Below are 14,547 nucleotides of genomic sequence, written 5' to 3' on the forward strand. Positions count from 1 at the left end.
CTCTTGTGTTAGAATGAATGAACATGATAATTTGTCTGGTTATTTCAGTGGTTGATACACTTTCATCTCATCCAAGTGTACAGGGCTCGATTCCTTAGTGCAGGCAGTTTGCCCTCTTCTTCACTTACTGTAGTACATAATTATGTATGTAGAGGCTTAGTTACCAGTGACATACACATAATAATCAAATCTTCCTAAAACAAGAGGGCCATGATGGCCCTGTATCGCTCACCTGTAGCTTTGCTAAATAAAGTGAACATTCTGACCTATTATCATAAAGATCCAATGAAAAGTATGGCCCCTAGAGGCCACTCTTTTATTTGTCCCACTGACCTAGTTTTTTACCCCACATGACCCTATCAGTAGGCAATGCTTCAAACCAAATATTTAAGACCTAGTCCTTGTGGCTTCAGACAAGAAAATTTTAAAGTTTTTTCCTATATAAGCCTATGTAAAACTTGTGACACCCAGGGTGAGGCCTCTTTTCACCACAGGTGCACAAATTGAACAATCTTGGTAGCGGGCCACTAGGTTATGCCACATATAAAATGCCAATGTCTTGTTGGTTTAGACAAGAAGTTTTTTGTTCTATATAAGCCTATGCAAAACTTGTGACTCCCCCCAGGATAGGGCCTCTTCTCCCCAGGGGCATAAATTGAACAATCTTGGTAGAGGACCACTTGGTTATGATACATACCAAATATTGAATGCGTAGGCCTTGCATTTTCAGACAAGAAGATTTTTAAACACTTTCCTTATATAAGCCTATGTAAAACTTGTGACCCCCTAGGTGGGGCCTCTTATCACTTCAGGGGCATAATTTGAATAATCTCGGTAGAGAACCACAAGGTAAAGCTACATACCATATATCAAATGCCTAGGCCTTGTGGTTTTAGACAAGATTTTAAGTTTTCACTAAATAAGCCTATGTAAAACTTGCGACCCCCGGGCAGGGCCTCTTATCACTCCAGAGGCATAATTAGAACAATCTTGGTAGATGTCCATAAAGTAATTATACATGCCAAATATCAAAGCCCTAGGACTTCTAGTTTTGGAGAAGATTTGTTAGTTTTCCATATCTAAGTCTATGTAAACCACGTGACCCGGGGCGGGGTCATTTTTGACCCCAGGGGCATAATTTGAACAATCTTGGTAGAGGTCCATTAGGTGATGCTACATATCAAATATCAAAGCTCTAGGCCTTGTGGTTTTGGAGGAGAATTTTTTTTAAGTTTTTCTTATCGGTTACCATGGCAACCAGAGTTTCGCATGGAATCCATGTCTTTGAACAACTTTGGTAGAGCTTCATGCAAGGAACATCCCTGACCAAGTTGCATTGAGATTAGGCTAAAATTGTGACCTCTATTGTGTTCACAAGGTTTTTGTACTAATTGACCTAGTGACCTAGTTATTGACCGTGAATGACCCAATATCAAACTTGACCTACATTTTACAGCGATGATCATTCTGACCAATTTGCATTGAGATTAGGCTAAAATTGTGACCTCTATTGTGTTCACAAGGTTTATCTACTAATTGACCTAGTGACCTAGTTATTGACCGCGGATGACCCAATATCGAACTTGACCTAGATTTTATAGAGATGATCATTCTGACCAAGTTGCATTGAGATTAGGCTAAAATTGTGACCTCTAATGTGTTCACAAGGTATTTCTACTAATTGACCTACTGACCTAGTTTTTGACCCCAGATGACCCAATATCGAACTTGACCTAGATTTCATAGAGATGATCAGTCTGACCAAGTTTCATAAAGATTAGGTCAAAATTGTGACCTCTGTTGTGTTCACAAGCTTTTTCTAATAATTGACCTAGTGACCTAGTTATTGACTGCGGATGACCCAATATCGAACTTGACCTAGATTTTATAGAGATGATTATTCTGACCAAGTTGCATTGAGATTAGGCTAAAATTGTGACCTCTATTGTGTTCACAAGGTTTTTGTACTAATTGACCTAGTGACCTAGTTGTTGACCGCGGATGACCCAATATCAAACTTGACCTACATTTTATAGAGATGATAATTCTGACCAAGTTGCATTGAGATTAGGCTAAAATTGTGACCTCTATTGTGTTCACAAGGTTTTTCTACTAATTGACCTAGTGACCTAATTATTGACCGTGGATGACCCAATATCGAACTTGACCTAGATTTTATAGAGATGACCATTCTGACCAAGTTGCATTGAGATTAGGCTAAAATTGTGACCTCTATTGTGTTCACAAGGTTTTTCTACTAATTGACCTAGTGACCTAGTTTTTGACCCCAGATGACCCAATATCAAACTTGACCTAGATTTTATAGAGATGATCAGTCTGACCAAGTTTCATAAAGATTAGGTCAAAATTGTGACCTCTATTGTGTTCACAAGCAATTGTGAACGGACGGACGGACGGACGGACGGACGGACGGACGGACGGACGGACGGACGGACGGACGGACGGACGACGGACGAAGAGTGATCACAAAAGCTCACCTTGTCACTACGTGACAGGTGAGCTAAAAAACTGCAGTTCATAACACAAACTAAAAGCCATCAATAAGACATAATACAATACCACTTTAGAGCATGTCCCTATGGCTAGAGCCAGCTTGGCAATCAGTCTCCTTTCCTTTGTGGCTGAAAGTAAAACAAACAATCAACTAACAAATTCCAATGGTTAATCTCACAGTAACGACCTTCAATCTTCATAATGCATTCTTTATACTCATGTCTATTATGTCATAATAGCAAAATATAATATCTTTTTCCGAATTGTCAACACAATGCTTGCATTTTCGCTATTAGAATTTCAGAAGTAGCTTTTGCCAAGCAATATATGTGAACCAGTCCATTACCAGGTCCAGACAGAGCTGTCTCGGCAAGAACAAGGGCAGATAATACGTCTAACTTCCTCTCACTGTACTTTTTGTCCGAAATGATCCGTTTCTGTAAAATTAAGACAAGAATATACATGCCATCTAGCTTAATGGAGATGAATCATGAATGATTTTTGCTTGTTATTCCCATTCAATCAGATCAAATCTAGGTACAGTAAGTTCTAAAAAGCCCAAAGCACATAGAAAGCTCAAAACCCTTAAACCTTGAATGCAATACTACTTTGAATATCCCCAACAAGCACCCTACACAAACCTTTGCAGTGCCGATGGCATTGATGATCATGAATGAAATTCTCTGCATGATCTTGTGCACACAGTCTGTGATTAGCAACGTCTTCCTGTGAAATGTCATCTCTATGGCCTGTGGAAGAAATATAAAGTGAGTTAGATACCCAATGGTTCTCAAAGGATCACTGAATTAAAAAAATAATGGAGAAATTACTGGTATATCATAACGGGAAACAAGAGGCCCCTCTCTTAGACTGTAAAGTTTTACTTGGTAACATTAGCAATGTTGATAATTTCAAGTGCCAAAATCCAGAAATGCCAACGCCAATCTATCTGGTTAAAAAACAGAACTAAGCTCTCATGGATATCTAACAACTGTGTAAGTTTTATTAAGATACTGTTACGACCTAGTCCCGTGGTCCGTCGACACATATCTGCCCCTTTAAGGGTGACCGAGTATTTAAAGTGCTCCCCTCGTGACTGCCTCTCAGGTACTGGTAGCGAAACCTCTCAATGGCATGTAATCTGACCATTGCATGTCAAAAACTAGTTCACTGGGTAGACAACTCAAATCGATGATTTAATAAACGTTGAAAAACAGTACACCAGCGGAATAAATCATCATTTAATCACAAGAAGAAAAGGTACAGTATGCAGTCGCTGGGTAGACACAGGAAAAAGCTAGATCATCGTGGTGAATTTTATAAGTCCTTAAAACATTAAATTTCCCCTAATTTCCTATTTGATTTTTTTTTAATTTTATCAAGGAGAAAAATAATAAAAATTGTTATCGTTTTCTATTTCCAGATAAATGCGAATAGTACGGGTTGTGCTTCAAGCTATGGCCAAATTACGTCTACTCCTGATTCTGGAAAGCCCCTCCTTATATACTCACATGGTCAAACGACTCAAAATCATGGTCGAATATGACCCGACCAAAAAATGAACCAACCGAAAATGACCCAGATTGAGTCAAATGACCCAAATATTGGCTGACAGCCAATCCAAGATGGCATGGTCATAGATCGTAAACTATTGAAAAATGTAAATGAAAATTCTTCTTTACATGAACACATTGATATTCACGTCAGATTTTCGGTTTTCTGTGTCTTTACCCAAGTATATCAGGTTTTTGAGCAATGAAATCTGAATATATTTAATGTAAATAACTTTTATCCCTAAACAATTGAACATTGCTGAATCAAAATGTGGAATGATTGCTCACTCAATGGTGGCAAAATTCAAACAAGGCTGGCGCACCTGGAATGTTGGGGCATTGCTAGTTTCTTGTGTGATTTGCTATTGACCGACAACAACAATACATATTATACAAAGAATTAAGGTAAGTGCATATTTTCCTAACATAACCTTACCGTACACATGCTGGGGCATATCAATACTAACAAAACAGAATGCTTTATTGCTTCACAAGCAATTGTTTACAGACCCACGCATAGACAGCCTTTGGCCAGTAACGCTCATTAAGTATTTTTAAAGTGTCAAACAGTAATTTGAATAATACTTTAACAACAATTCACCAAGCTGCCAATCAAAAATATGACTTCAAGCATAATTTAGCATTTACGACACTGTGAATCACAATATACATGTAATTATATAAAGAGGTAAAAAACCTTGACAAAAGTTCTTTCTTTATGATTTAAACATCACAGTTATAGTACCAGTAAGATTGGTATTTATTTTAAGCCTACTTTACCTTAAGCAGTTCGACCATCTTACAGAGGGCAAGCACAGCTGTCTTGGTCATGGGTTTCTGTAGAGCCACGTGCAGGTTCATCACTGTACGGACCAGATGCTGGATCTGCTGACCGTGTAACAGACCCTAGGAATATAGGAGGAAAACGTAAGCAATAATAGCAGTAAATAAGTTGTTTGAACAGCTGACTTGTAAGTTTGTTTTCCATCATATAAAAACACTTCTATCTGCAGTGTTCGAAATTCGCTGTAGCCCGATAGCCCGAGGCTACCAAATTTCAGCTGGGGCTACTGATTTTCCACAGAAACTAGCCCGACCGGGCTACCGTTTTTTCCTTGTGATTTAAAAAAAAACCTGCCAATTAAACGTGTTACGCATCGTGTTTTTTATACGCAAAGCCTTATTATTCAAGAATGCGTCCTTCAAGGCGACTTGAGTGACAACGGCGTAGTCGGATTCGCTGAAATTTACGATGATAAAAAAGCTAATTGCTCTGCTATTCAGGGCTCAAGCCATGTGCTCAATGTTTGTTTATTTAATCAATAAGCACATGTCAAAATTGATTAACGCCCAAAGTGACAAGTAATTATCGATCAGTTTCTAACCAGTAACTGCGCCTAATAGCAGCAGTCAAACTCTATGACGTCATTTAAACTCCGCCCATTATGTAAATTAACGGATAAAGTCGGCAGTTTTTGACAACAACGATGGCTATGAAAATCAACAATGCTAAAATAGCAATATCAACATTGATATTTTGTTTATTTCATTTAAATATATTTTATTTATTAGCTAAAATAAAAAGAAAGATATTTAAGTTTTTAATGTGAACAGAACATAATCATTCTACAAAAGTTGTCTGAAATGCGGAGGAAACAGGTGCCCGCTTACTTCCTGACAAATTTAATCAAAGTGAAAGGAGAACTGTCGGATATAGTTAACTCGTTGTCTGTGTACAGTACAGTAGGGTTCTACCTGTTGTATTTTATACCTTTGAATAGCTTTGCCATTAATTCTTAAAGAACAATTATAGGAATATTGGCAATATGAACATCCATATATTTTTGTTGTTACTTCTGAAACTTGAAAGTGAAACTGAAAGTTGAAAAGAGAAAAATGTCATTGCACAATCGCTGGTGCATATCGGATTTGACAAGGATGCATTGGATAACAGAACTTACAGTACATGCATAACTCTTTCCATTAAATAAATGATATGTTCAGAAAATATTTTTCTCTTTTTTCTCGTAATACCTTTTTGAAAACTTTATTAGTTACTGAACTTTTGATGACTACACTAATATAAGTATGACTATAATTTATTATTGACACATTGTTCAGATTGGGGAACATTTATTGAAACTGTATGAGCATGCTAGATTAGATGATCGGACTCGTTGCGGAATCGTAATTAAACTTCCAAAACTTATTCCGAACGACTGAAATTTTTAAGTTTTTAAGTTTGGGCTAGTGAAATTGGTTTCGGGCTAGTAAAATTTCCTATCTGGTAGCCCGAATGGGCTAGTGGATTCAAAGCTGAATTTCGTACACTGGATTATCTGTATAATATGATGGATAAATGGATAGGGCAGACATTGAGTTTTTCCATCTAAGCTTTACCCACTGTTCAGACCAATTCTAGTCTCTATCAGTGGTTCCCCTTGGTAGACTGGTTTTCATCAAGGGCAACAACTCCTACCTGCATGAACAGTGTCGACCGGGAAGTAAGATCCTCCATCAGAGTTTTCCCCCTTGGTAGACTGTTTTCCATGTCCACCATCCAGGCCGTCACTGTTGCATGGTAAGCCTGGACTTCTCTGAAATAACAACAATGAGCAGTCAGCTTCCTGGAATACTTCTGTACATTTTGGGTGTAAAAAATGACTGATTTTGCAACCCCCTTTGTTTGTTACATAGTAGTCAAGTGGATGCTATGGGGTACGCAGAATCTCAAAATTTGGCATTAATGGATATTCAGACTTATACAATAGATTTATGTAATTTTTTAAGAAGGTTTGGGGAAGAAAGGAGTATTCAGTATACAAAGGGTGGTTACACAATCATAATTTGAAACATCCTTTACAAATATTCAATAATTAACTTTACATGGATATTAGTCTCCTTAATATGTTGAAATAACCACATTTCTTTCGTTTAAATACGTACCGTAAATGAGACAGAAGTTTACTAAACACTGCAATATTCAGAAATGTCATATAAGATTGGTCTTTGGAGAAGAAACATGATATGAACCCTGTTTTACTCTAGCTTATGGTTAATATGTACTCAAAAGTATGATCAAATACTACAATTGTATGTTACTGGTTAGATATAAACTAAAGGTGAGATGTTTTATATGCTTAGTTCCTCAGACACAGCAGCATTAAATTTGAGTTTCGTTTTTACTCCAATTCAATGTTTCTAGTATACAGTATTAATTTTATTTAACTGTTTTTTAGCCAAAATTGGTCAACAAGAGCACCATAGAGCAAATGCCTACACTTGTCAGTTCTGTTTTAGCCATAAAAGAGTCATAACTCAACATTAATTACAGCAACAGGAACCATTATGGACTTTGCCTTACATATGCCTAATGTCTCTGGCATGTGTGTACTGACGCTGTTGCACGGTGATGACAATGCATTGACAGAAAAGGTATGGCAATACAATGTAACAACCAATAGTTTGCCTGAGAAACTAGATTTTAATTTTTCCTTGCCTTATGAAAGAAAAAGTATATATATATAATATATATATATATATATATATAAACTACAATAAATAAACTACAAACAACACAAAACCAGACACCACACAAGAATCAAAGAAACAAGAGGCCCAAAAGGGCCTATGCTCTACTGGCATGGCTTTTGTGGTCATATCAATCCAGAGCATGTATGTATAGGTAAAAGGCAACAGACATATACTTTATGTTTTGTGTTTGGGTTACCTGAAAACGTAGCACGTTCAACATCTGAGCCCAGAAAGTATTGTAAGCAGATTAGTTGCATGAACTATTTTAATATGTGCCAAGTAAAAGTCATCTGACAAAAAAAAAAATGCTTTCAAAACTGTACTCATAGTAAAAATTTCTGTAGTTTTAAAAGTTGGTCAAAAGGTCAAAGTCAAGGGCATCCTAGGACAACATTGATCAATTTGAACAAGCATTCACAATCAATTGTGCTGAGATGGATGCACGAACACACAAAAAGATTTTCAAACCTTTCCAGATTTATGTTTACCAAACCTGTGAACCCTGGGTGTGGCCAGTAATGACACCAGGTGCATAACTTAAACATTCACAACCAATTTTGTTAAGATGAATGTGCAAACTACAGAACTTAAAGCTAAAAAATGGCCTTTGGGCTTTCAACAAGAACAAGGCAGAGTAATTCACAAAATCAACTGCAGAAGCAAAAAGCAAATTGTCTCTCAAAATCCTAGACTTGCAAATTGTCTCCCTTAACTCTAGACTTGAATTTACATGTACATGTAAATTTGGCTAAAAATAGAATTCGCTCAAGCAGACCTGGCTAAAAATAGAAAGCATTTCTTTAAAACTTTCATGGCCCATAATCCAGACATTTATGGGCGGATCTGGCTGGTTTTCGAAAGGAACCGAGCTCTAATGGATATCTAGATACTGTACAAGTTTCATCGAGATACAATCAGAACTGAAGACTGTATCGTGTTCACAAGCAATTGTTTACAGACGCACGAACGCACGACCGCACGGACGCACAGACGCACATACTACGTACACATTACTGTCGCATAAGCTCTTCTGGCCTTTGGCCAGTAGAGCTAAAAAACATGCAAGTTAACAATGAAAGTATAGAATTTATATGATAATTATGATGTTAAAAGTTATATAGTGAAATAAAACAAGCAGAACATCTGAACACACCATTGCTAAATGAAAACTCTTACCTGGTTCTGAGAAACAAAACAATCAATATTAATATATAAATATGTGCATGTAATTTTTATGTGCAATCACTAATTAATCATTTTATTCAACGGTTTTGGAATATTCATTCATTTATCATACTGTAATTTTATCACATGTATTAATTAATTGTTGATTTTTTAAATTAATAGTCCTGTTTTCCCAGGTCGAAATTGATTATTTTTCTTCGACAAATACTTCCATAATAACATCATCAATACAGTGTATAATATTTTACATTTACAATGTACTTCATCAAAACTTTCATGAGACAATACATGAATACTTATTTTTAAATTAATACCAGAACTAAAATTCAACAAATTGGACGTGTTGCCTGTCAGAAATACCCATCATCTATCTAGTAAAAATCATCATGACCTTGACCCTTGACCCACTGACCCCAAAATAAATAGGGGTTAACTCATTATCATGTCCAATGTGCCTATTAAGTTGGAGTACAACAAATCATTCATAAATTAATGATCAAAAGTTTGACACTGATGCCACTGGACAAAGATATCTGCGTGTGGCATACTCCCCATACATGTACAACACAACTAGTCATTAAAGATAACTTTGCCTGCTCATTTATTGTGATAATTTGACCATGAGCTTTGATTATTATAACTTCCAAAATAATAAATTACAAGAAACAACACAAATTTGTAAAAGATTTGTATTGAAAAATGGAATATATTGGAGGATATAATCCTGAAATAAATCTCAGCCTGGTTCTTTGCAGGGTCTACCGTAACCTCCCTCACCTTGTTAGCATGTTGTTCTTCTGTTGGAGGTACGAAGTCTGTGCGGTGCGGACCATCTCCTGTGCCTTCTTGTCGAGCGCCTTGGCCATATGTGGCAGTTTCTCCAGCAGGAATTGGTTGGGGAACCAGACAGCGTTGCCCAGAAGGTGCACAGCAGGAAGCTATGGGGGCAAGAAGACTTTCAATGCGCTGCATAACATCTACGATTACAGAATAACTATGATTTCTTTGATAATATTATACATGTATGAGAGCTCTGTAGAAATGAGAGCTCTGAAGAAAATGGTTGAAGAACCACAACTGAAGTATGCTACCAACAAGGAGTTAAGTGTTAAAATAAATTGTGAAATGACTGGTTTCAAACTTTTGAATCTTACAGAGTTTTACATAAAACTTATGATAGCCCTACTATTCACAGAGTTAACATGCTTTGGCCTAAAGAGGCAATAATCTGTCTACTCCTTTTTCTGAGTCTTTATTCAAGCATTAAGAATGTAATGAATGTTAATGATAAACTGCCGATATTTTGAAAATCTCTGACCTTCTTGTATATGTCCCAGAGGGTCTTGAAGATTTTCTTGTCGGTGAGCCTGAAGAGCTGGAAGTGAAGTACGTAGAGCCCGCACACACCGACGAATCGGAACCGCTGGTCTACCTCATTATTTTCACCTGTAACACGGGAAACAGCTGTTAACCTTCTGTATTATTTACATTTGCCTAGACTATCAATTGGTTGTATACAAAAAAAAACTTCACACTCATACTGTATGGATTGCAAAGGGTTACGACGTCATTGTCGAATTCAGAGTTGAGCTCTGATTGGTCACTTAGTGTCAGGCAATGATCAAGTTATCTGCAACTTTTTCTGTACAAATCTATATTTCAATAATCTTTCTTTAACAATAAATCCTCAGCTGCACAAATTTTACTAGTTAAGTTTTAGTAGTAATGCTGCATTATTTTTAATGTAAATAAATTGATCACATTTTTTCATGTGTTCATGCTGTGACCAACTGTGCCCAAACAAATGCAATCAATCCTTTATTTATTCAATAAAGTGACCTTCTATTTAAATCGGTGTATATTTCGAAACAAGTTGTATTTTAACGTTAGCACTGCACGCAGAAGTGAATAAGTATGTTTCTAAGACTTATTAAGGGGCATGATGAGGCTACTAAAGATATGGCATTGCTGCACATATAACATAACTATATTAGTCAAATGGTTTTAAAGAAAGTCTATGGTTTAAGTATTTCAGAGTGACAGTAACAAAACACCAAGGCTATAATAAAAACGCAACATTTTTTAAATGAAAACAAGCTAAATAGTGCTAGGTGTCTATCTATACAAACCTATTCTAGCCTCTAGATCTGCGAGGTAGTCACGAATGTTTATGGCAAACTCGTCCATGAAGACTACATTCTTGCTAACAAACACCTGCTGACTGTCAAACGGCTGCTCCACACAGTTCTACATAATACATTCATAGAATGGTTAAAGACTGGTAGTCACAAATATATACATAGAATGGCTACAGACTGGTAGACACAAATATACATCGAATGATTACAGGCTGGTACTCACAAATATATACATAGAATGGTTACAGACTGGTAGTCACAAATATATACATAGCATGGCTACAGACAGGTAGTCACAAATATATACATAGAATGGTTACAGACTGAAAGTCACAAATATATGCATAGAATGGTTACAGACTGGTAGTCATAAAAAATACATAGAATTTTCTGGGTAATTCTAATGTCCTTTTTGAGAAAATGTACCCATGGTGCGGCTCAAGTCCACAAATTCAAGTTATTCATTATCATACTGGTACCAAAACTATGTCACTGACTACACAATAAGCAAATTTTTGTCAAAAGGAAATAATCTTTGCTGAAACAATAGGCTGGACAAATTGTTTATAAAAAAGAGAAATCTTTATGCCAGTGGAAGTGAAATCAATGTTTTATTGTTCAACCTAAAAGCACTATATCTCACCTGGTATATCTCTATATCTCACCTGGTAGATCTCTAAATCTCACCTGAAGGCTGAAGGACCTCTATTTCTCCCACCTCAGATAAGTAGATCCAAAAATTTAACCATGCTAGAAATTCTTATCTTGCCAACGGGCAAAGATAAAATTCTCTCACCTGGTAGGAGACCACGAAAATGTTCATGTAAGATGGGCATCGAACCTCGTGCAGGGTGTTTTGCTGAAACTCAGTAAACCTCGTTTCCGCAAAACACCCAATGCTAAGGTCGGGATGAACCTATCTTATACTCTCGGCCATGGAAGATACTACTAATCTCACCTATTAAACAACTATATATCTCACCTAGTAGACCACTATATCTCACCTAGAAGACCACTATATCTCACCTAGTAGACCACTATATCTCACCTAGTAGACCACTATATCTCACCTAGTAGACCACTATATCTCACCTAGTAGACCACTATATCTCACCTGGTAGATCATGCCGTCCAGCAGTTGTCCCTCAAGAGTCATCATGAGTTTCTCAAATGGCCGCAGCTTCTCCTCTGTAGTTCCAAATTTGGTTGGATCATGACGCACTGACTTCAACATCCTATAGATATTAAACAAAATCTTCAGATTGTTCAAAATGCAAAACTACTGAACAGAGCATAAAGTGAGAATTTAAAGAGAGGAAAATTAACTTTCCACTTGATAGAAGGATAAAAACTTACCAATGGTAAAGCAATAATCATAATTATGCTTGAAAAACCCTGTGTATTCATGTTCTCGAACCCTCTGTATATAAAGTATGTTACACACACTCTTCTTATCACTAACCATAGTATGTGTCTTTATTTGGATGTAAACCATGAGAAACAAGTTCTTGCCTTTTGTATAGTGTCCAGTGGTCGAGCAGTGTTGAGTGGGACTGTATGAGCTCGTCCAGGGTAATCAGAACTCCCAGCAGGTCACCAAGGTGCTCAAATACTGTCTGGAACACAAACATGTACCAAATACATAATTGTACACTGTATAAAAGTACACAAGAATCAAATGTTTAAGCTTTACATACAAGGACGTAATTTCTTTTTTACGCCTGTGTTTCAGAACAGCTATCCCAAAAGTTTAATCAGATTTAATTTTTAGACCAACGAATTCCAGGTATATTTCCGCTCTAACACTTAACTGATCTTTGTGCTTAAAACTGCCTTAACAATAGATACATGTTATATTATGTATTTGACAAGGACTTTGTTAGTAATGGCCATAGGCAGTTATACGTTATGCCTTTTTTGCAAATAAACTTTTGAATTAGTCATAGGAATCTATTAATATTTGATGCATATGAAAGTCTACCCACCTGAAAATGCACATCAGACACGTCAATCAGCTTAGGGCCGGCCCTTGGAAGGGAAAAGAAACCTTAAGGCATGTGATAAATGTGAAACGTTCTTTGAGATAAAATCCTTAAATTCTTGTTTCCATGACTTTTTAGAATGGAAGATATCAAACAGAATGGCATTAATTAAGTTCTATAGTATACCATAATTTGTTTCAGCCTGCTTTCAATGAAAGCTGACAGCCAAAGTAATCATAATGGTTAAGTTTTTTAGGTGAGCAAATTTCTTAAGAGTTTTAATCAATTTCTTTGTGTTTTTTTATTGAAAGAATTGCAATACAAATTGGCACACCATATCTTTGATACATCCTACCAATATAATATTATATGTTAAAATAGAAAGATTTTTGTCCATATTTTGAATGATCATAAATAAACCAACATGGCAACAAGCTCATTTTCAGTGTTCAGACAGGTGTTCGCACAATTGGTACACAATACTTCCATAAGCACACAGTTTGAAAATGAAAAGACAAGAGTTATGAATAACATGACATATGTAAATCATAATATTCATACATTTATAAGATATTTTTGTAAAAATGAACAACCAACTGTTTATGACGCAAAGAACTCATAGCTTTTCTGGCTTCATTATTTTAAGTTGAATGAAAGAGCGCCAACTGTCACAAAATACACCTGTCAAAATATTAGAACACTAAGTTTGATGCTAAGTGGTTGCTCATTAATTTAGAAAGCGAACACTGCAAATACAGTTTTTGCCAATTTAAGGGTCATAACTTTGGAGTGACTGATGCAACAAGGCTTGTTATTAACATGACCAAGATATTCTGCCCATACACACTTTGACCACATTAAGTGATAATACGGTAAGCTTCTCAAGTTATTGATTGGACAAGACAGATATAAGGTAATTTCTAGAATTAAAAGGTGAGTTCTCTTGAGCTACTCTAGTGATAAAGCTGATTAATAAGCTTGTCCAAGGTATTCCCATACACATTCTGAACAAATTTTGCAATAATTTGACAAAGGCTTCTCAAAGCTTCTGATAAGACTACACCAATTTTTAGGTAATTTCTATAATTGAAAGAACGATAACTCTGAAATGACTCAAGCAATACAGCTGGTTATCAAACTTGTCCGAGTAATAATTCCCATTTCACTAAATTTTGTGATGATTGGACAAAGGCTTTTGAAGTTTTCAATCCGACAAGTCAAATTTTAGGTTATTTCAATAATTCATAAGCAATTACTCTCGAGTGACTCAAGCAGTATGGCTGGTTATGGCTGACCAAACTTGGTGATGATTGGACAAATGCTTCTATAATTAGTGATCAGACAAGACCAATTTAAGTTTGTTTCTACAATTAAAGTGACTCCTGCATTATTAAAGTGACTCCAGGGAAAAGTTTTTGATCGGACAACTAAAAGCAGCCAGCTCATACTCCCGGGCAACCTACTGCCCGACCTGTACCCTGCAGGTTAAGCCTTCTACAAAGGGGAATATAAAAAGGCAACATTCCTTTTATAGGAATTTCCCCTATAAATAAAACAAATACATTTTTTTTAACTAGATTGAAGCTCTTCATGGACTACTCAAGACACAACACAGCCTTTTTCATTACTTTAATCATTCGA

At 36.3% G+C, this 14,547-nt stretch overlaps 1 protein-coding gene across 2 annotated transcripts in view; it reads right to left on the minus strand.

Moving 5' to 3' along the window:
- LOC128217172 (WASH complex subunit 4-like) overlaps positions 1 to 14,547 on the minus strand; it is a 39,008-nt gene that overhangs the window by 18,815 nt on the left and 5,646 nt on the right. For both annotated transcript variants that reach the window (XM_052924113.1, XM_052924114.1), the window contains exons 6-16: positions 12,910 to 12,952; positions 12,437 to 12,540; positions 12,039 to 12,159; positions 10,916 to 11,033; positions 10,105 to 10,232; positions 9,564 to 9,724; positions 6,547 to 6,664; positions 4,848 to 4,973; positions 3,156 to 3,263; positions 2,861 to 2,951; positions 2,581 to 2,642 (exon numbers count right to left, since the gene is read on the minus strand). In XM_052924113.1, coding sequence (XP_052780073.1) covers positions 2,581 to 2,642; positions 2,861 to 2,951; positions 3,156 to 3,263; positions 4,848 to 4,973; positions 6,547 to 6,664; positions 9,564 to 9,724; positions 10,105 to 10,232; positions 10,916 to 11,033; positions 12,039 to 12,159; positions 12,437 to 12,540; positions 12,910 to 12,952 — 1,180 coding nt within the window. The remainder of the gene's footprint in view (positions 1 to 2,580; positions 2,643 to 2,860; positions 2,952 to 3,155; positions 3,264 to 4,847; positions 4,974 to 6,546; positions 6,665 to 9,563; positions 9,725 to 10,104; positions 10,233 to 10,915; positions 11,034 to 12,038; positions 12,160 to 12,436; positions 12,541 to 12,909; positions 12,953 to 14,547) is intronic.

The sequence above is a fragment of the Mya arenaria genome, chromosome 14, assembly GCF_026914265.1.
Source record: "Mya arenaria isolate MELC-2E11 chromosome 14, ASM2691426v1".
NCBI lineage: Eukaryota > Metazoa > Mollusca > Bivalvia > Myida > Myidae > Mya > Mya arenaria.